Source organism: Vigna radiata, chromosome 8 (genome assembly GCF_000741045.1).
Source record: "Vigna radiata var. radiata cultivar VC1973A chromosome 8, Vradiata_ver6, whole genome shotgun sequence".
Taxonomy (NCBI): Eukaryota; Viridiplantae; Streptophyta; class Magnoliopsida; order Fabales; family Fabaceae; genus Vigna; species Vigna radiata.
The window spans coordinates 28,758,373-28,780,812 of record NC_028358.1 but is presented as its reverse complement, the minus strand read 5'-3'; the positions used below and the strand labels follow the sequence as shown (position 1 = coordinate 28,780,812).

The window sequence follows — 22,440 nt, the reverse complement described above, 5'->3', positions numbered from 1 at the left end:
TTCGACCACGCCTCCGTCACGCCTTCTTTCTCATCGTTCTGGTCTGGGTTCTGTAAGTGCAAACCCTAATTTTGGTTCACGGGCACTAAGTATATTTTAAAGACTTTTTCTGGCAGTGGCACTCACAGACTGCAACATGTATTATTTTTTATTGATTTTAAGATAAGTATATTTTTTATGGCACTGCAAATGTACTTTGAGTTCACGGGTACTGCAGCATGTATTATTTTATTTATTTTAAGTTGAACTGATTGTACGGGCACTGCAACAAATAGTTTTATGTGGGGTTCAAAAATAAAATGTTGCTCCCTGGTTGAATTTGATGTTACGGGCACTTTACAACACTACATAGTGCATCATTAAAACACTATAGTGCATCATTCTTTACAACACTACAGTGCATTATTCTTTTTATTTTTTTATTTTGATTTTGATGTTACGGGCACTTTACAATACAGTGCATCATTCTTTTTTTTTTTTTTCAAAAATAAAGTGTTGCTCCCTGGACTGTTAAAAAAACTATGCTTCCACGATATTTTTAAACTTTTGGACATTTTATTTGTTATATTTGTAGTGAAAAAGCTTATCTCACTATGTCGGGAAACGCATCAAATTCCGGAGAAGTTAATCCAAGTGTATCTTCATCAGTTAGAAGTAGAAGTAAAAATGCTCCGGAAAATCGATCTAATATTGGATGGAAACATGGATTTGATGTTAATGGTAATGGAAGAAAAGTGAAATGCAACTATTGCTCAAAGATTGTAAGTGGAGGCATATTTAGATTTAAGCATCATCTTGCTGGAACTACAGAAGATTCAGAACGTTGTGCTTCTGTTCCGGATGAAATAAAAATTTTGATGATAAAAATAGTTGCAGAAGCTAAGAATGCTTCATTAAAGAAAAGAAAGATAAATATCGGTGAAGACGAGGAAGAAAGTGAGAGTCTTGAAGGAGGACACAAGGTATTCGGTTTTAAAGGAAAAGAAAAAGTTGTTACTACTAGTAAGGGGGGAGTTCAAGCAACTATAAAAATGATGAAAAAAGGATACAAAGAAGAAGTTGATGCTCAAGTTGCTGAATTCTTTTACACTAGTGTAATTCCTTTTAATGTAATTAGAAATCCAGCATTTGCAAAGATGTGTGAAATGATTGGTAAGTATGGAGTTGGATACAAACCACCATCTTATCATGATATTAGAGAGAAGCTCTTGAAACAAGCTGTGAAGAAAATAAATGCAAATCTTAAGGAATATAAGGAGGAGTGGAAGAAAACTGGATGTACAATTATGTCTGATGGTTGGACGGATAGAAAAAGACGTTCTATTTGCAACTTCTTGGTGAATAGTCCTAGAGGGACGATTTTTCTTTATTCACTTGACACTTCAGACATTTCAAAAACAGCTGATAAAGTTTTCAAAATGTTGGATGATGTTGTCGAGTTTGTTGGAGAAGAAAATGTTGTTCAAGTTGTCACTGATAATGCTGCAAATTTCAAGGCAGCCGGAGAGTTGTTGATGTAAAAGAGGGAAAAATTGTATTGGACTCCATGTGTAGCACATTGCATTGATTTGATATTCGAAGATTTTGAAAAAAATTTGAAGTTCCATGAATTGACCATTAAGAAGGGAAGAAAAATTACCACTTACATTTATGGGAGATCAATGTTGATTTCCTTATTGAAAAAGTTTACTAAAGATAAAGACCTTATAAGACCGGGTGTGACTAGATTTGCCACGGCTTATTTAACTCTTCCTTGTCTTCATGAATTGAAGGCATCGTTGTTGACCATGTTCAGCTCTGAGGAATGGAAGACAAGCAAGTTTGGAACTTCACAAGAGGGGAGAAAACTAGCACATGTAGTATTAGATAGCCGATTTTGGAAGAATGTCTCCACATGCTTGAAAGTTGTTGCCCCTCTTATGGTTGTCTTAAGATTAGTGGACTCAGATGTAAAACCCGCAATGGGTTTCATTTATGAAGAGATGGACTGTGCAAAAGAGAAGATTAGGTCTAACTTTAACAACATAAAAAAGAGGTAAATTTTCAAACTTTTACTCATTCAATGTTTAATTACTTATGTGTAAGATTATTTCTGATATAGCATGATTGATGTAGTTATGAAGAGGTTTGGAGAATAATTGATGCTCGATGGGATAATCAACTTCATAGGCCTTTGCATGCAGCTGCCTATTTTCTAAACCCTCATTTCCACTATGAACCTAACTTTAGATTTGATGATGGTGGAGAGGTGAAAGAAGGACTGTATTTGCATGAGAAGATTGATACCAGACATGGCAGAAAGAAGAAAAATTAATTTACAAATTGTTGAATTTCATAATGCTAGAGGATTGTTTGGAATGGAAGATGCAAAAGAGTGTAGGAAAGAGTTAAATCCTGGGGAATGGTGGGACATGTTTGGTGATGGAACTCCGGAGTTGAAGCGATTTGCTATTCGAATTCTAAGCTTGACTTGTAGTTCTTCTGGATGTGAACGTAACTGGAGTTCATTTGAAATGGTAATTTAAATTATTTTTAATTTATAAATTCCCTTATTATGTTTATATCTTCACTAAAAATATTATATTTCATTTTAGGTTCATACAAAGAGAAGGAATCGTTTGCATCAAAAAAAGATGAATGATTTAGTTTATGTGATGTATAACTCCAAGCTGAAAAGTAGANAAATTCGAAAAACTATAGCTCTTCCATTTGATGACATAGAATCAGATGATGAATGGATAGCTGAAGAGACAGATGATGTTGTTGAGATTGATCAAGTTGAAGGTGAAAATGATAGTGAAAATGTTTACTTAGATGGAGCAACAACAGATCCTGTTCTAGATGCTCTTNATCTTGATAACATAACATTTGGGAACAATGAGGATGCACAACATTCATCAGAGGAAGAGTTAGATGAGGATGATAATGGAGATGATGGAGATGATGATGCCATTATTAGAGGATTAGAGGATTAGGCATAGAGACTTTGACATTTCAATTTATGTTTTACATTATATTTTTATGAACAATATTTCTATGAACTTATGTATTTCAATTTATATAATTTTGTTATCTTATTTGAATTAGGATGTTATTTATATTTTTTTTTCATACAAAGTAAACTCTTACGAGTTTACGAGTCGAGTTTACTAGACTCTCACGAGTTTACGTAAACTCTCGAGTTTGACAACCTTGATAGCTCGACAATAATTCGAAGTCCGGACGAGTCGATTTAAAGTGTAACAAGTCTTGTAGTGAAATTCAGTATGCTTGAATGAATTTTGCATGTTGTTGGTCATTGTATAACATGATTTTCGTATATCTAGCTCATCATTTCTGTTTGTTGTGTCTTGCTTGTGTTGTGACCTTCTTTTGCAATGATTATCCACTTGGATGTGAGCAAAGGGCGAAAGGTACCCCTGGAGCAGACATTGGAGGGAGATGATGCTGCAACCTAGTCTCCTTAAGATTTCTTAGTCCTTTTATATTATTTTGAAATACTCTAATCTGTTTAAAGTTTTAAATTATGGTCTCATTTTGGATGACTGTAATCTTATCACTTAATTGTAAATTTACTCATAACTATTATATTATATTATAATTGTGGACTACTATATTAATGTATAATCAACATAAATATTAATTTTCAGCCGTTAATGTCAAACATTAGATTTTCGTTTTTGTAAATTAAAATTATTTTTAATTGATGTTAATTAAGATTTTTTAAATTAATATCAATTGAAGTTATTTTTGTTAGATAAAGTAGATCAGTGATATTTCTCAATTAATGTTAATCAGGAAGTTATTGACCAATAATAGGAGAATTACGTTTCCGTTAATGTCGATTGGAATTTTATACCATTAATCAAGATTGATTAAAATAAATATTTCTATATTATTAACAACTATTGAAATTTAAATACTTTTTTATTCAATATAATTCATAAAAATCAATAAAAAAACAAATTAAATTTAAATTTATCTTATTTGAATATTTTATGAAATAAAATAAAATTTAGGTACACTGGCAATAACAAAGACTAACTATTGATAACTTCTTCAAAACAATAGAATGATTATGGTCCAGAATGGACCCCATTTTCTTAAAAAAAAAAAGTAAAAAATAAAATAAAAACATAATGTGTGTCGAAACAAATCTAATTATGAAACGGGCGTTAGATACAGATTGTTTTCAAAAGTTAGATTGACAATCAGCGAAGCACAGTGACCCACATATAGGTTAACTGTTTAAACCAACTAATCATTTCATGGCGTAATACATTTTATATTTAATATTTTAATTTCTTCTTTCTTCTAATTTAACGAAATATTTATGACGTCATTTGATTGGAGCAATCAGTATAAACGGCTGCAATTAAAACTGGACTTCCGCCGACCACACTCTTCCAACCAATTCTAACAACGTTGAATGGTACATAAAAATCAATAAAATTTGTAATAAACATTCTCGTTTATACTACATCGTAATTTGACGTGAAACTGATTAATGAAAAAGATTCGTGTAATTCCTATAAATGGAAAAGGAAATAGTTTATATAAACTCTCGTTTAAAAATTATTATTAGATAAGAAAAAATAATAAATGATATCATAATTACCGTAAAAGCCGTATTCGCGGTAAATTTGTATTGACTGTAATTTATTTTAACGTACTACGCTATTTGATAACAGAACTTTTAGCTAAATTAAATTACTTTTTGATGTCCAAATGGTAAAATTGAGAAGTAATATGATAACATTAAGAATCGAATCAAACGTACCATTTAAATATAATAGACGATAGTTAATTAGCAATTATTAAACGTGTATATATGTGTGTATATATATATATATATATATATATATATATATATATATATATATATATATATATATAAAAGACTTATTACCACTTGAATGTATTTTACTTATAGCATATTTTTATTCATCAAAATATATTAATAAGTTTATATTATAATTTTTAACTACAAGGTTATGTAATTTATCTACAAATAAAGAGAAAATTTAAAATTTTGAATTTTCTAATAATTCACAACATTTTTATTGGATAATTTTTATTATAACATATTTAATTTTTTAGTAAAAAATATATTGCTATTATTTACAAAAAAAATAAAAAAAAAATCATGTCAGGGAAAACCACATAAAAATAACTTCAATTGAAATTCAAAATACTTTTCGTTTCACTTAAATTTTATATCAAATTAAAATTTAACCAAATTAAATCACATGTAATTTTTACATTTACTTTAAGTGACTATTTAATGAAAGTTCCAATAATAATAGATGAAAAGTGTTAATATAGCACATAAAATACTATTACACAAACCAGAATCATAATATATATACAGGAAGTCTCGAGAAAGATAAAGTTGACGTATTTTATAAGCAGATGAAGTTGATTATGAATGGTTTTACGTAATTGTATCCTAATTGCTTTCGTAAACCTTTATTCTTCCTTAACAATGAAATCCAAAAATGACCGTAATGTTGACTCTTTTCTCATCTAACCAGTTTCTATTATTGCAATTTCCAAGGCTAAGTTAGAAGAAAAGTTCGCCTTGAATGATGCCACATTATCCATGGTTCCTTCCACTGCAGGTCAAGCTCACGACCAAACCAATTAGTCATAATTCTGGTCGTTGATGCTTCATCATATTAATGATAGCGTACATCACAGACTACCCATTAATTAATGCTACAAATACATGTACATTTTGTGTTGACCATCGTTACCCTCGGACAGAGAAAGCTTACAAGCTTCCAATTACACCGCATGCACCCAACAAAAACTTCATTTTAATTCAGTAGCACGTCCCTAACAATACACACTTCTCAAACTATCATACCTTCTCGGCCGGGTATCAGCCTACAGTAACAATTTATTATATTATTAAAAAGAGTTTTGAAATTGAATCCTGGTTAACTTTTACCTCAATCAAAATCGTCATCCCCGGCTAGAAGTAAGGATAAGAAGGAAATGAAAGAAAGTGTGGCGTTGAGTGGTTTAAGGAAAAGGATAAATGTGGCAGACATGTTATAACCCAAGTCAAATTTCGAAGTGACATTGTAACAGACACAAAGGGAAATACTAATCTAAAACGAGAACAACCAAGTCCACCATTATGTGCGTCACAAGATGTAGCGGTTTAACAAACATCAATTCTTTACCAAACATGCCCATGACGTAGGTTTTCAAACCCCAATATAATGAAACCCAAACCCAAACTCCTTTACTTCAACTCAATCTAAGTCACACTTGTGATTGTGAGAGATGGGTAACCAAGTCTCACTTCGTCCCTCAGATGGCAGGGGCAAAATCGTGTTGTGGGACGGTTCCGTGCATGAAATTGAGCAATCGGTGACGGTGGCGGAGCTGATGCTGGAGCACCCAGAACAGGTGGTGGTTGAGTTGCATTCGGCAGTGAACCAGAAAAGGCCAACGCCATTGCCGGCTGATAACAAGTTAGAAACAAACAAGGCGTATCTGATGCTTCCCGTGAGGCGAGGGAAGCCCGTTGGGTTAAGCGGGGAAGAAACTCGACGCATTCTCTTCATCCTTAATTCTGCTCTGCATTCAAAGTCTCTTGTGGGTTCCTCAAAGTTTGTTCCTTGGCTTACGCGTTTGTGCCAAAACACTACAATTGTGGAACCAGGGAGAAAGGAAGAGGAAAGAGAGAAGAACGAAGAAAGGTGTCAGTTTTCAGAGCTTCTGCCGGAAATTCTAGAAGCGAGGCCGGAGTATTTGAACAGGCAATTGTCGGGAAAAGGGTGGAAACCTACTTTGGACACCATTAAGGAGAAGAACATTGACAGAAAACACAGTCATTGGTTGTTCTCAGGACTTTCTATTCCTGCACATTTAACCTCTACCAAACTTTAGTTTCATTTCGATTATCATCGAAATAAAACTCTCCTACTTGTTAAAAGAGTTTTTGTTTTTTAGTATAGTTAATCAATCAGTGAAAATGTTGTGGCGCCTTTACGCGGTATGTATTCTTTGACATATACCCAATGAATCGTGAATTACATACAAAGTTCAGAGTTGTAATTTTTCTCAGATCAATACAACTTATATCAATATTGTAGAGTTATAACATGAAAGCAGTTAAAGATATTCATCCATAACATTTATTTCTCTTTGCTCTCTTTTTTGTTATCATTGAACTTTGCAGTGTAAAAAACTTGTTCTCTTGAGATACAAAGAAGGAGTTGAAGAAACTAATTTATAATTGTTTATTAACCAGATCTTTTTTAGTAGATAATGAAAATAATTCTATATGCTACTGTTATAATATAATGTTTACATATTGAATGAATCAGAAATTATTATGAAAGTTAACAAATATATTATGTATAAGGTAATTTGTAAATAAACAATATAGAAGTTTTTTACATGGCATGGCCTGGTTTGCGAAAATGATTTGAAAAGAATGTTATAGAAATCAAAAGGTAAATTTTTCTAAAAGATATTTGTATGCAGTTAATTATAGGGTACAACTATTCAAATTAAACATGATAAGTAAAGAAGGACAAAGACACATTAGGGGTGGACGTGATTTGGCTTTTACAAAAAAAAAAAAAAAAAAAAAAAAGGCTATGAATTTTATAAAACTGGATTCAAAAAGTCACTTTAGATCTTAATCTTGAAACTAGCTCTATTTTCCTTACTTTCAAAACTAATATCCTTCCAATTTTTTTAATATATATAAATTAATATATATCACAAATAATTTATTTTAATTTTAGTATATTTTGTGTATGTAATATTCCCAAAAAAAATTATATTTATTTGACACTCAAAATATTTATAAAGATTTGTTACTGTTGTGGAGGATGTAAGTGTTTGAGGAGATTCCTTTCCATTTTTGAGTGTGTTATAAAATTCATCCTTCATAAAAATTTAATGGTTTTACTTAGATATGATATTAGAAAGAAGGATTAAAAGAAAACCTCTTATAATGAGTGCTGGTATAATAACACACATACGTGTCAATTACATTTAAATAACACTGTTTTTTTAATTTTTTTTTTCAAAATTATCTTTTTTCTTTTAAAAAATATTTAAAATGATGGAATCATTTTAATGTCAAAAATAAATTGACGTGTTTTTTTGTATAAATATATCTCTTCAAATGAGTTTAACTTGAAGAGCCTATTCATATAACTTATGATTCACGTTATGAAACTTCAAAAACAATGTTAAAAAAGAAACAGGTTTTTTTATTCTTGTTCAATGTTCATATAATTTTGAGGCCTAATTGATCAATTTATTTTACTGATATGCACTTATTAAATGCATTACTAGAGACGTGGTTTGGTATTTTTGAGGTAAATAAAATGTTAAATTCGACAAATTTAGTAAAAACATTCAGCGAACAACTACAACGTGTAAATATTGTGGTACTTTGATTAGAATTATGAATTTTATAGCGAAATATCCCGTTATGTACTTGTATGGATATTTATTTGTTTTAATTAATATATGTTATAAAAAGTGAGACATGTCAATATGATTATTTCATAAACAAACTATAATTTCTTTTAATTTTTAATTAAATGAAAAATAACTCGTTGACTTAAGGACCTAAATTAGCCCATAAATTAAACCGACCCAAACCGGTAGCTACTTTTAACGACCCTACTTATAACATCTCAAGCCTTCTACTTTAGCATTTGAGGGAACTATATAAACAGGAAAATAGGTACAATTACACAACTAATTAAATGCTGCACTAGAATCTGATGGTGGCAAAAATTTAATTAATTTTTTTGTAACTTAGTATTTTAGTGTTATTGGGAAAAATAACAAAACTGGCATGTAGATTATTCTTTAAAACAAAAAAGCTCAAGTATACCCGACCTTGGGTATACCCGGCCCATTACCCAATCAACCAGACCCAGCATACTCAAACCAAGCTTAATACAATTTAGTTAAAATATATTTACTTAAGTCCATTAGATTTGAAATATATTATTTTATATTTAAAACATGTATCCTAGATTTTAAATTGGATACGAAATTGAGAGCGCATTACAAATGTTTTGTTTCTCCTTCCTTTGTATTACGGGCTCACAATTTTTTTCTTAAATCTGAAGCAAAGTTACGTAAATTTATGGTACACAAAAATGATTGTGTTTTGTTTGCTTTAATTTTTGGGTCCATGGAAAAGGGATTGTGATTGCATATGCAAAAAGGATTGCAGAATACAACATTACAAGCCTGGTAATAAGGTTGAAACATCTTTTAGTATGGGTTGGCAATGGACAACAACAACAACTTATGATGATCGTCCAAACAGACAAAACAAATAATGCATAATAAAGAGTTAAACGCTCTTAGTTACACAGATTAACACGAAAATGATAAACGATAAATATGATAAATACTTATTTTGTTTATTTATTTTTATTCTTAAATTTATATTTATTTATGATTTATGTGTTTTCGAAAATATATATCTAATATTTTCTTGTTTTGTTTATGTTTTAGATTAGTTAATTTTTCTAGATTACTGTGTATGAAAGTGAAGATTTAATTAGGATAAGAATTTTTTAATATTCTTATTCAGTCACAACTTGTTTGTTTATCTTAAAATAATACTCACTCAACGAGTATATTATCTCGCTTAATGAACATGATTAATTAATAGTGAAACACTTAATTTTTTGTCCAGCAAATATACACATGCTTGTTCAACGATAGATTAATTTCTATAATTGATTATTTAGTTGAAGAAAGATGTTATTCTTCAACGTATCAAGACATCATTTTTTTAATCAATTTCTATCAAACTTGTATGTTCTAGATAATTAGGAGTACTTAAACTTCATTTTTATTAGAATTGTTGTAATGTATCAAACTGATGCAAATTTTCTGTGCAATAGAATCTTTGTTCTTTCATATGTTTTTTCTTAAATTTAATGTTTATGTTTGGAAATTTCTTATATATGAATGTTTTGAATTATTGGATTCATATGTTTTTTCTTAAATTTAATGTTTGTATTTGAAAATTTCATAATTATGAGTGTTTTGAACTACTGTGAAGTGATTTAGAACATAGACATAAATAAAGCATCTAAGAGAATTGGATCTAGAAATGGTTTGAAGTTCTTTTAACCATTCTAAATATATGGACTTAATGCAAATTGAATGTAAAATGAACTAAATAATTAGTAATTTAGCATATTAACGTAGAACTTTTATAAAGAAACTTTCATTCACACCAATTTGCGAAAATGGATTAAAATGAAAAATCGTGTGTTTCGATTGATTTTTAAGAAAGTAAAGATGATTAAATGCGGGGTTGCTCTTTTCTTCAATCATCCATAAGAGGTATGATTTGCAGAGATTTATGAGATATTCTCATATCTACTCTTGCCACAATTCATAATTTCCAGGTGTGAAACAAAGTTGTCGTGTCTCTAATTGGTGTTTCTCATTTTTAATAATAATAATATTAATATTATTAATAATAATAATAAAAATTATTATTATTATTTCAATTTACTAAATTATCATTTTTTATATTTTAAAAATTAATTTTTATTTTTTTTTTCTTATAAATATTTTTACAATTATATATAACATTAATCTTTATTATTTTATATTATTTTTATAACTAAGAACATTTTGATACCATTAAACAATTTTTTCTATCTATTACATCCTACATTAATTTTTATAAATTTTATTTTTAAATCTACTTTTACTCACGTTGAAATTTCCTCAAAAAACAATAATCAATTCACTGCCAATTCTCCTCAAATTATTCCACTCATTCTCTCCCAGGTTAATCATCTAAAGTGAACATACCTTTAAATAATTAAGACTTGTAAATTTTTATATGAATGTTTAAATGGAATAGAGATAATTTCTAATAGAATCACTTCACCATCTATATAATTTTGATGTTTGCAATCTGTTTTAATGCATTATTCTTTCAATAATGACTTATACCAAAGTTGTAATTATCAAATTAGTATAATTAGACAAACAAACACACCTCCTTTTAAAAATACTTTCATTTACTATTCATAATGAATTAATAAAAAACTAACTCGAAACTTCTTTTACTATGCAACAATCTATAACCTCTTCTTAAACCATCACAAACTATTCGGACGATGCAAAATTACTACAAAATAAAAGAAGAAAGACTATTCACTTTTTTACTAAAGATTTTTCAACTATTCAATGAAAAGACTTGCATTGACATCTAATTGAGATGAAATCAAAGTTCATTCTATACATCTTAAAATATATATATATATATATATATAAAAGAAGGAGAAATAACTTGTTCGGGAACTCGATCCTCTTTTTTTTTTTTACTCATTATCACATTTTTTTAAAGAATTATTCTAATATAGATATTTTTCTTTTGTCAATATTTATGATATTAATAGGATACTCCCTTAGAATCATTAAAAATAATTTAAATGTGATATCATTAAACAAAAGAAACACACATAAACATAATATAATAATATAAGAGACTAATTTTAAATCGTCAAATTAATTTCTAAAATATCAGTTTCTATATTCAAACTCTTGTTCTAAACACATTTAATTATAAAATATTTAAAGATTTCTTCTATAAGTAAATTATTTAGCGAAAATTATTCAAATATATTTATATTAATTTGTGATAATTTTAAACTATTCTTTAACAATCTCTTTTATAGAATAAAATGCGTTCTACATTTTTCTGCGCATTCTAAAGAATGTAATAACACTGAAAAGCCATACGGGCCGGCTCCTGACAACATCATGATCTTCTGTTCCCAGTAATGCTCTTTTTTATGTGTTTGTTTCCTTTGATCCCTTCTATTCGTTTTGTTTTTTCTTCGAGCTTTGGGTCTCTGCACTGAATACAGTTAGAAAGTTCAAGCAATCACTTAAATATGAATAGAATTGTTGCATATAATGTAGTTCTAGAAGTCCTACTATTTTATCTTAACTTTCACAGTTGAATGTCTAACAGACCATCTAAGAAAAGTTTCATTTTATGTGTTTCTTATTCATGTGATTCTGCCCCTATGTACCAAATCATAAGGAGCCATTTGACTAATGAATTGGTAGTTTTGGAGCAAAGATAAGAAGGGAGAAAAAGTGCGAAATGATGAAAGGAAACAGACAAAACATCTGCAGCACAGCACATTAATTATGGGCACCCTCCCAAGAACAATATCTTAGCAAAGCTTTTTTCATTCATGTTCCTTCTATACAACTCAAGTGGAAATTTTATTCTCTGTACATCCACTTGCAGACTGCAATACTGCTACTCCAAATATCTAAAATATAGATCATGTTCTTCCCCTTACTTAAATTTGAAAAAACCTCACCACACAAAAGTGAAAAAGTTGAGATATGAATGATTAAAAAATGTTTCCAATTCATAGCGTGTGATATGCGTAACCTTGTTTGCCACCTAAAATTGATATTTGGATAAGAGTTCCGATATTTTGACACCAAAATTTTGACACTCTTTTGACATTGTTATGTGTCATAATTTGATTGGTTGGTTTTTAAATTTTGTTTTGAATTACGTCAAGTTTAAGGGAGGTTTCAGAGATGTGTGCTTTCAAAAATGTCCTTCTCGTGTTCCATTTGAAATGAACATTCTCTCTCCTATTTCAGAAGTCTGGGTTTCGTTCTCCTGTTTGCTCTCGCTCTTCCTCTCGCTCTTCATTTTGGCTGACCCTCTCGCTCTCGCTGTCGGTGTGGATGTCGCTCTCACTGTCAGTGTGGATGTCGCTCTCGCTATCGGTGTTTGTTGCACATGTTCTTTTGAGCAACGTCGTCGACTTTCTTGAGTTTATTGTGCGAAATGGCAAGTTCCGATAAGCATGGTTCTTCAAGCAGAAAGGTAAAAAGGTTCTTCCTCCATTTAGTTGTTGTTTTATATTTTTATGTTGTTTTTTTTAGGACATTTATGTTTTGGTTATTTTGTTTGTGGTTGATGCAGTTGACGGTTCGTCACTCATTTTCAACAAAGTATATTTCTACTTTAAACGAATGCTTGATAGAGGAGCACCGGTCACGAAGACATATGTGAAGATGAGGTCACGAAGGCGTTACAAGAGCAGAGCACTTAGGACTCCTTACATTGGATTGCTAAGAATAAAAAATGAGTGATATTTGTATAGGTTTCTTCAGAGAATGTAAAATAGAATTAGTATTATGAACAAATGTTTTGTAATTTGGATTGTATTATTTTCAATGTTATAAAAGATACATTTGATGTAGTATTACTGTTAAATGAATAGCCTTTGTTATTACTCTTAAATGAATTGCCTTTATTATTACTGTTAAATGAATTGCCTTTGTTATTGTGACTGGAAAATTGAGGTTTTGTTTGAATTGTTAAGGAATAAAGTTGACAATTTGATGTACTATTGATGTAAGGAATGAAACAATGCAGTTGGAATTTTTTTCAAATATGCAATTCTTTTGGTTTGATTTTGTTGTTAAGGAGTCATTTTAGTGTGTTTGGGTACCCCATGTTGGACATAGGAAACAATAACTTTGAGTAGAGGAACTTGGCTGAACTCCTAAAAGTTCTGCAATTAAAAATGCACTGGTAATCGTTTACAACAACCTTGTAAATGATTACGCGAACATATTATGTGATTTGTACAGAAAGTTGTATGCAGGAGCCAGTTCTGGTAACCTAGGGGACCATAGTCTAATTTTTTGTATTTTTTTGCATAAATGCAATGGTTTTTGTGTGATTTTTTTGTTTAAGTGTGATGTTAGTGTGGGAAATCAAGTTTGGGCACCCCACGTTCGAGATAAGAAACAATTTTTTTTCATTTGAACAAGTTAGTTGAAGTTTTGCAAGGTCTGGAGCAAAAAACAAATTTGTAATCGTTTACAAGACCTTAGTAAACGATTTCATGAACAAAATCCTGGATTTGTGAAGAAAGTTATACTACAGGAGCCAGTTTTGGTAACCTAGGGGACCATAGTCTAAATTTTTGTATTTTTTGCATAAATGCAATGGTTTTTGTGTGATTTCTTTGTTTAAGTGTGATTTTAGTGTGGGAAATCAAGATTGGGCACCCCATGTTCGAGATAAGAAACAATTTTTTTTCATTTGAACAAGTTAATTGAAGTTTTGCAAGGTCTGGAGCAAAAAAAAAAAGTTGTAATCCTTTACAAGACCTTGGTAAACGATAACACGAACAAAATCATGGATTTGTACAAAAAGTTGTACTATAGGAGCCAGTTCTAGTAACTTAGGGGACCATAGTCTAAATTTTTGTATTTTTTGCATAAATGCAATGGTTTTTGTGTGATTTTGTTGTTTAAGTGTGATTTTAGTGTGGGAAATCAAGTTTAGGCACACCATGTTCGAGATAAGAAACCATTTTTTTTCATTTGAACAAGTTAGTTGAAGTTTTACAAGATCTAGAGCAAAAAACAAAGTTGTAATTGTTTACAAGACCTTGGTAAACGATTACACGATCAAAATCCTGTACAGAAAGTGGTACTGTAGGAGTCAGTTCTGGTAACCTAGGGGACCATAGTATAAATATTTGCATTTTTTGCATAAATGCAATGGTTTTTATGTGACATTGTTGTTTAAGTGTGATTTTAGTGTGAGAAATCAAATTTGGGCACCCATGTTCGAGATAAGATAAGAAACAACTTTTTTTCATTTGAACAAGTTAGTTGAAGTTTGGCAAGGTCTGAAGCAAAAAACAAAGTTGTAATCGTTTACAAGACCTAGGTAAACGATTACTCGAATAAAATCATGGATTTGTACAAAAAGTTGTACTACAGGAGCTAGTTCTGGTAACCTAGGAGACCATAGTCTAAATTCTTGTATTTTTTGCATAAATGCAATGATTTTTGTGTGATTTTGTTGTTTAAGTGTGATTTTAGTGTGGGGAATCAAGTTTGGGCATCCCATGTTCGAGATAAGAAACAATTTTTTTTCATTTGAACAAGTTAGTTGAAGTTTTGCAAGGTCTGGAGCAAAAAACAAAGTTGTAATCGTTTACAAGACCTTGGTAAACGATTACACGAATAAAATGGTGGATTTGTGCAAAAAGTTATGGAGCCAGTTATGGTAACCTAGGGGACCATAGTCTAAATTTTTGTATTTTTATCATAAATGTAATGATTTTTGTTGATTTTGTTGTTTAAGTGTGATTTTAGTGTGGGAAATCAAGTTTGGGCACCCCATGTTCGAGATAAGAAACAATTTTTTTCATTTGAACAAGTTAGTTTGGTCTAGACTCAAAGACCTTACAATTTTTTGACATTTATACCATGGTTGAAACTTATTTTTAGTGTTTAAGTGTGAGCAGAGACTAGGAAGTCATGTTTGGACAATCCATGAAAGCTAACATTATATTGAAATAAGAATATGTACATAAATGTCATTGTTTCTTACAAAGACAAAAATCCATCTTTGTCTACATACAAAGAAAAACTCTACAAATGAAACCAATCCTATAACAATCCAAATTTCTGTCGTGCTTCCATTCTTCTAATGTCGTCGTTGTCGCGGATCTAGTCACATACATATTTCTTTACTCGGTCAATGTCAAAAGCCACAACTTTCGAAACCTTTACTCGGTCATGTAGTGCGGGAAAAACAGTGTGGGAAGACGAAAATCTCCAACCTTCGAAAAGCACCAACCTTCGAAAAGTTCTAACCTTTGAAAAGTCTCAACTTTCGAAAAGCCCCAACCTTACAAAATCATCAACCTTCGACGAGCAACAATAGTGAATGCCAAAGAGACAAACAAAAAAAGGAAGATGAGAGGGAAACATGAGAAAGAGTTCAAGGAAAAGCGCCAATGCAAGAGTTCAAGGAAAATCTTGAAAAACAATGCGAGAGACTCACAACAATGCTCAGGCAAATGAGAGAGACAGAACTCAGAGAACGCGAGAGAGATAATGGCGATGAGAGAACGAGAGAGAGTAATACGAGAAATGCGAGAGAGAGACTGACAATGAGAGAACGAGAGAGAGTGATACGAGAGTGAAGAGCGAATAGGTGCGAATTAAAGAAATCACGAAACAAATTTTCATTTTTTTTCCACCTTCCAAATATGTCCGTGCCTAATTATTAAAATCTCATTTCTTTCTTTTCAAATTCCGCCAATTGAAAAACGATACGTGACAGTGTCAAAAGAGTGTCAAAAATTTGGTGTCAAATAAGCGTTTTCGTTTGGATAAGGGTAATGTCTTTCCCTCCTCTCTCTCCTTATAAAGGTCTACCTGTTCATATAATTGAGGGGGAGAAGGACATGGAAAATAGTGCTTATAGTTTTGCTTTTTTTGTTTTGTTCTATGTTCCTGGTAATGCAATTATATATTTCACCGTCCAGATATTAGAGATATCAACTATTTTGGCTACCTTTAGGTTTGCAATGAGATAAGATTTGAGCATCCCAACCTCACTTGTAAGGGAAGCTACTTGTCCAACCAACAAGCACTTTTATAAATATCACAAATTGGACAATATTTTATTCAAATTTTTAACTTACACTTTCTTCTTCTTCTGTAATTTCTGTTGGACTGGATTCCACTTTGCTTTAATGTTTCTGATTTTTAAATCAACTACCTTTGAAAATGTGTGTGATATACTCAAGCTCGTTCTGTTTCTGTCCATTTTGTAAGTTAACACCTCAAGAGTAAAACAAAAACCATTGAACAACTCATGCAGGAATGATTAAATAGCTTGCAATGATTTCACATTGCTAGCAAACTACCAATCACGGCTACAATTGATTGTAGTAAAATTACAAATTATACACCAAAATTTGATAAACTTCAGTTCAAGTCATCCACTTGTTATGAATATGGGTACCAAGCAGAAAAGTAAAACATCTTCCAATGTATGGGACATTTCAGCAAAAGGGTATCAATAACGCCTACCGATTGCCATGAGTTGAATAAGCATTAGTATGAAAATTTGTTTCTTTATTCAGGCCAAAGCTTCTTTGGCATCTGAACCAGATTTTGGACCACCTAATCATTTTACTGGCTAAGATAAGTTATGCTTGACAGATAAACATTTGAAAATGTTTCCACCAAAATAAAGAAAGTCAATCTCATGCACTCTATCTAACACTGCACATTTGTTTTAATTATTAATGTCTAACGAGTAGGACCAACCATACCCAAGGAATAGGATCACCAATTCCAAGGAATAGGATCACCAATGCCCATTCAAATGTTGTTGGACCCATATGACTAAAGACATATCCCCCATACCCAAACCTCAGTGAAAAATAAGGTAAGTAATAGAATTCTGTAGTTGCAATTGTAAACCGATTACTAAAAACACATCCCAATGGTTGTATTGGTAAATATGCTAAATTCACTTTCGTAAACAATAAGAAAGTAACAGAATTATGTGGTTTTTAAAACCGACATACGGCAGGTGATGAATTCTTCTCAGTTGTTAATTTGACAAATTGACAGATATAACTTTTTTTAAGTCACCAACTTGCATTAAATCTCACCAGCCAAGTTGCTTCATTTCCTAAGAAGGTAAAAAGATAATGGAAAATCCAATGGCTGAAAGCCAGCTAATAGCAACTTATATCTGAAACAACATGGCTTTGGACAAGCCATGATGTTCCCTTACATATATATATATACATATAAACATTGTTCCACCCCTCCCATAACTTCTCAAGCCACCACGCCTTTCACTTTCGCTTTCCCTATAATGGCTTCAATCTTTTCACCTCTCACCACTATCTTCTTCTTCTTCATAGTGCTCTGGGGTGGTGAGGCTCGTGACCCTTTTGCGTGTGACCCAAAGAACGCCGCCACAAGGGGCTTACCCTTTTGCAAGACGTCGCTGACTATAGCAGAAAGGGTGAAGGACCTGATTGGAAGGTTGACAGTGGAAGAAAAAGTGAGCTTGCTGGTGAACAATGCGGCGGCAGTTTCTCGGCTTGGAATCAAAGGCTATGAGTGGTGGTCGGAGGCACTGCATGGGGTCTCAAATGTGGGCCCCGGAACCAAGTTTGGCGGCCAGTTTCCCGCCGCCACCAGCTTCCCTCAAGTCATCACCACCGCTGCTTCTTTCAACGCTTCTTTGTGGGAAGCTATTGGACAGGTAAGCTTTTCTTTCATGGCTTCTGTTTTCTTGTAAGAATGGAATAGTTACTATTGCATTCTTTCTATCTTCTGTAAAGAGGGAAAAAAAAAGCCTCTTTTAAGAACTTTATTTTTCCAACAGTTTATCATTGGTTTCTCTTAAATATTTTTTTAAATAAATTCAAACTTACTGATAAGATAAAATAGTGACATTTATTCTCTAATTAAAAAATTGTTAAAAAATAATTGTTAAAATATATTATTCTTAAAATATTTCTATCTCATAAAACAAAACAAAATATTAGTTTTTTAATTATATTTTATTTATTAGTATTTCACTGCATTATTTTATTAATTAACAACTGTATTGTAATTTTCTAACAATTATATTTATATGATATCTTTCATTATGTTTGATTGAAGTGGGAAAAATATTGAAGGCAGAAAAAAATTAAATATAAATGTCACATTTTTCTTTCTCGTCACTTTAGTCAACAATTTGGAAGAGTGGAGTCAGTGAGACTTTTTATTTTTATTTTTTTAAAGAAAGTGCAACTTTTCTTTTATACTCATCCATTATTTCGTCACTGTTTTCCGGTAATACATGCTGAATTGGGTAAGAAGAAAAAAATTAAATTAATATTTAAGACTTTTTAATCACAACATTGTTTGAAATGAATTTTCTAACTTTTTTATAGTAAATTGTACAATCAAATTTTGAAACAAACCTTTCTTGAATCGATCAAATATTTTTTAGAAACACTGATATAAATACGACTTGATCATTTTTAACTTTAAAAACTATTTTCTCCAAAAGGTACTGTAATTTGAAAAATTCATTACTATTTTGTAATTCATCATTGTGTTGTATTTTCTTTAATATTTACTATTGAAGTGATCTTCTACTATTTATATATTTATATTTAAAAAATTGTAAGGTTGTAAATGAATTTTAAAATATTAAAGTAAGTGCATATATCATAAAATTGTATCCGTGTTGCCCAAAACAAAGGCTTTAGCTTTGAAACTAATGTTCGAATTTCATACTGCGTATGTCATCTTATTCAAGTTCCTAATAATACGTTTTTCTGCCACAATCTTTTTAGGAAAATGATATTTTAACACAATTTTTTGACACTGCACACGTGTCAAAATGTGGTTGGACGATTTCAAATTAAAAAAATAAACTTTGGTTTTTCTTTTCCAAATATATCCCTGTCTCAACTTTTTTAATTTGAAATCGTCTAATCACATTTTGACACGTGTGCAGTGTCAAAATAGTGTCAAAAAATGGTGTTAAAATATCATTTTCCATCTTTTTAAGAATAATATATTGCTTTTATTCATTCCTCAAAATCCTTGATCAGCCTTACTTCTATCTGTTATCCTTACCATATAAAAATCTTAAAAAATTATGTATTTACGACCCATTTTATATTTTTTATTTCTCTCCTTAAACAAATATAAGGTAAATGTGCAATATGCATCGAACATTTTACCCGACATTGAACGAATTATCCATCTTTACTTAGGAATGATATAAAATTAATTTTTATATTTATCTGACACATAATATAAAAATAAAATAATTACAAAAATATAGACTTTTATATTTTTTAAAAGAAAGAATAGAATATAAAATAAATAAAAATAAAGTGAGATGAATATAAAAAATTGGAAAATAATATTTTGACACCAATTTTTTGACACCATTTTGACATTACACGTGTCAAAATATGGTTGGACGATTTCAAATTAAAAAAAAAAATTGATTTTTTTTTCCAAATATGCTCTTTTCTCTTTTTTTAATTTAAAATCGTCCAACCACGTTTTGACACGTGCAATAAGGTCAAAATAGCATCAAAATATCGTTTTCCTACCAAATTTGAGTATGTTAACTCTCAGAATCGAACAAAATGATTAAAATATTTGAGTGATGGAATAATTAATAAAAGGTGTAACTTAGGCGGCGGAAATGTGTAGGTGGCCTCCGACGAAGCAAGAGCAATGTACAACGGAGGAACGGGTGGGCTTACGTACTGGAGCCCAAACGTGAATATATTTAGAGACCCAAGGTGGGGCCGGGGACAGGAGACTCCCGGTGAAGACCCATTAGTAGCCGGTAAGTATGCGGCCAGTTACGTGAGGGGATTACAGGGGAGCGACGGTAACCGGTTGAAGGTGGCTGCCTGTTGCAAACACTTTACGGCTTATGACCTTGATAATTGGAACGGTGTAGATCGATTTCACTTCAATGCAGAGGTTAGCAAGCAGGATATGGAGGAGACGTTCAACGTGCCATTCAGGATGTGCGTTAAGGAAGGAAACGTGGCGAGTGTGATGTGTTCTTACAATAAGGTTAACGGTGTTCCCACCTGTGCCGACCCCGTTCTCCTAAACACTACCGTAAGAGGCCTCTGGGGTCTTAATGGGTAAGCTTACATTACAAACACTAACACTGCCGTTCTCTCTCTTTCTCTCTCCAACACAACAATAAATAAATCTTAATCTTTGCTTTCCCATAATCCTATGCTTCAGCTACATCGTATCAGACTGTGACTCTGTCGGGGTCTTCTACAATACCCAACATTACACGTCAACGCCGGAAGAAGCTGCTGCCGATGCCATTAAAGCAGGTTTGGATTTGGATTGTGGGCCTTTTCTAGCTCAGCACACCAACAATGCCGTCAAAAAAGGCCTGTTAAGTGAAGCTGATGTTAATGGGGCCTTGGCGAACACATTGACGGTCCAAATGAGGTTAGGGATGTACGATGGTGAGCCCTCAGGTCATCCGTATGGGAATCTTGGCCCAAGAGATGTGTGCAGCCCAAGTCACCAACACCTAGCCCTTGAAGCCGCCACACAAGGAATCGTGCTACTTAAAAACAAAGGCCCTTCTTTGCCTCTCTCCACAAGGACTTATCGCACCCTGGCTGTTATTGGGCCCAATTCTAATGCCACTGTCACAATGATTGGAAACTATGCAGGTACCTACCTACCTTCTTTTCATTTCACCAAAATCTTGAAACTAAAAATCCCATATCTTCATCTGCTTATTAGGTATTGCTTGCGGATACACCAGCCCTTTGCAGGGAATAGGGAAATATGCCAAGACTATTATTCACGAGATGGGTTGTGCAAATGTGGCCTGCAGAGACAACAAGCAATTCGGGAGAGCTATAAATGCAGCCCAACAAGCGGATGCAACTGTGCTGGTGATGGGCCTGGATCAGTCCATCGAGGCTGAAACTGTGGACAGGGCTGGCCTGCTTCTTCCCGGTCACCAACAAGACCTTGTGTCAAAAGTTGCATCTGCCTCCAAGGGCCCAACGATTTTGGTGATAATGTCTGGCGGGCCTGTGGATATAAGTTTCGCAAAGAATGACCCTAGAATTGAAGGAATTTTGTGGGCCGGTTATCCTGGTCAAGCTGGTGGTGCTGCCATTGCAGATATCTTGTTTGGAAGATCTAACCCTGGTTTGTGTTGTGTTGTGTTGTGTGTTTTATTATTTTTAATTTAATGTTGTGAAAAAGGCGAAATAAAATGTATATTAAAATTTCAGGAGGGAAGTTACCGATGACATGGTACCCAGAAGGGTACGTTGAAAAGTTGGCAATGACAAATATGGCAATGCGATCAAGGAAATCGAAAGGGTACCCTGGAAGAACGTACAGATTTTACAGTGGGCCGGTGGTGTATCCATTTGGTTACGGATTGTCTTACACGAATTTTGTTGAAACATTGGCAAGTGCACCCAAAGTGGTATCAATTCCCGTGGATGGGCACCGCCACAAGAATACCTCCAACATTGCTAACAAGGCAATTAAAGTCACACATGCACGATGTGCCAAGCTTTCTGTTACCCTTCACGTGGACGTTAAAAATGTTGGCTCCAGATATGGCACTCACACGTTGTTAGTTTTCTCCGCACCACCTCCTTCTAATGCCCACTGGGCTCCACATAAGCAACTTGTGGGCTTCCACAAAGTCCATCTTCCCCCCATGGCCCAACAACGACTTCGGATCAACATTCACGTTTGCAAGCTCCTCAGCCTCGTTGACACCTCCGGTATTAGAAGAATTCCAATGGGCTCTCACACTCTTCACATCTCTCATCTTAAACACTCTCTCACTCTTCACCCACTAACTCTTTGAATTATCAACTCTTGTATTTTTTCAACTATTCATTCCTACATACATACATTGCCTTTTTCTTCATATCCCTCAAATTCTTTATATCACATGCCTTACATTCATTCACACCCAATAAAACTAACAGGATTTGGTTGCCATTTTTATACTTTTATCAAATGTAATTCTTGTATTCAATTGTTTAATAGCTG

At 32.3% G+C, this 22,440-nt stretch overlaps 4 protein-coding genes across 4 annotated transcripts; all 4 read left to right on the top strand.

Annotated features, from left to right (window-relative positions):
- Positions 1 to 593: 593 nt before the first annotated feature.
- On the top strand, positions 594 to 1,520 carry LOC106770466. The gene has a single exon (XM_014656274.1). It carries the CDS (start codon positions 594 to 596, stop codon positions 1,518 to 1,520), a length of 927 nt encoding a protein of 308 aa, XP_014511760.1.
- A 141-nt stretch (positions 1,521 to 1,661) lies between these two features.
- LOC106770465 lies at positions 1,662 to 2,975 on the top strand. Its single transcript, XM_014656273.1, has 4 exons — positions 1,662 to 2,035; positions 2,116 to 2,262; positions 2,345 to 2,516; positions 2,595 to 2,975. Exons 1-4 carry the CDS (start codon positions 1,662 to 1,664, stop codon positions 2,973 to 2,975), a joined length of 1,074 nt encoding a protein of 357 aa, XP_014511759.1.
- A 3,246-nt stretch (positions 2,976 to 6,221) lies between these two features.
- On the top strand, positions 6,222 to 7,119 carry LOC106771548. Its single transcript, XM_014657544.2, has one exon. It carries the CDS (start codon positions 6,295 to 6,297, stop codon positions 6,901 to 6,903), a length of 609 nt encoding a protein of 202 aa, XP_014513030.1. The 5' UTR covers positions 6,222 to 6,294; the 3' UTR covers positions 6,904 to 7,119.
- Positions 7,120 to 17,567: 10,448 nt separating this feature from the next.
- On the top strand, positions 17,568 to 22,440 carry LOC106769818 (probable beta-D-xylosidase 2). Its single transcript, XM_014655591.2, has 5 exons — positions 17,568 to 18,115; positions 20,080 to 20,528; positions 20,635 to 21,083; positions 21,157 to 21,573; positions 21,660 to 22,440. The coding sequence occupies exons 1-5, from the start codon at positions 17,621 to 17,623 to the stop codon at positions 22,250 to 22,252; spliced, it is 2,403 nt and encodes an 800-aa protein (XP_014511077.2). The 5' UTR covers positions 17,568 to 17,620; the 3' UTR covers positions 22,253 to 22,440.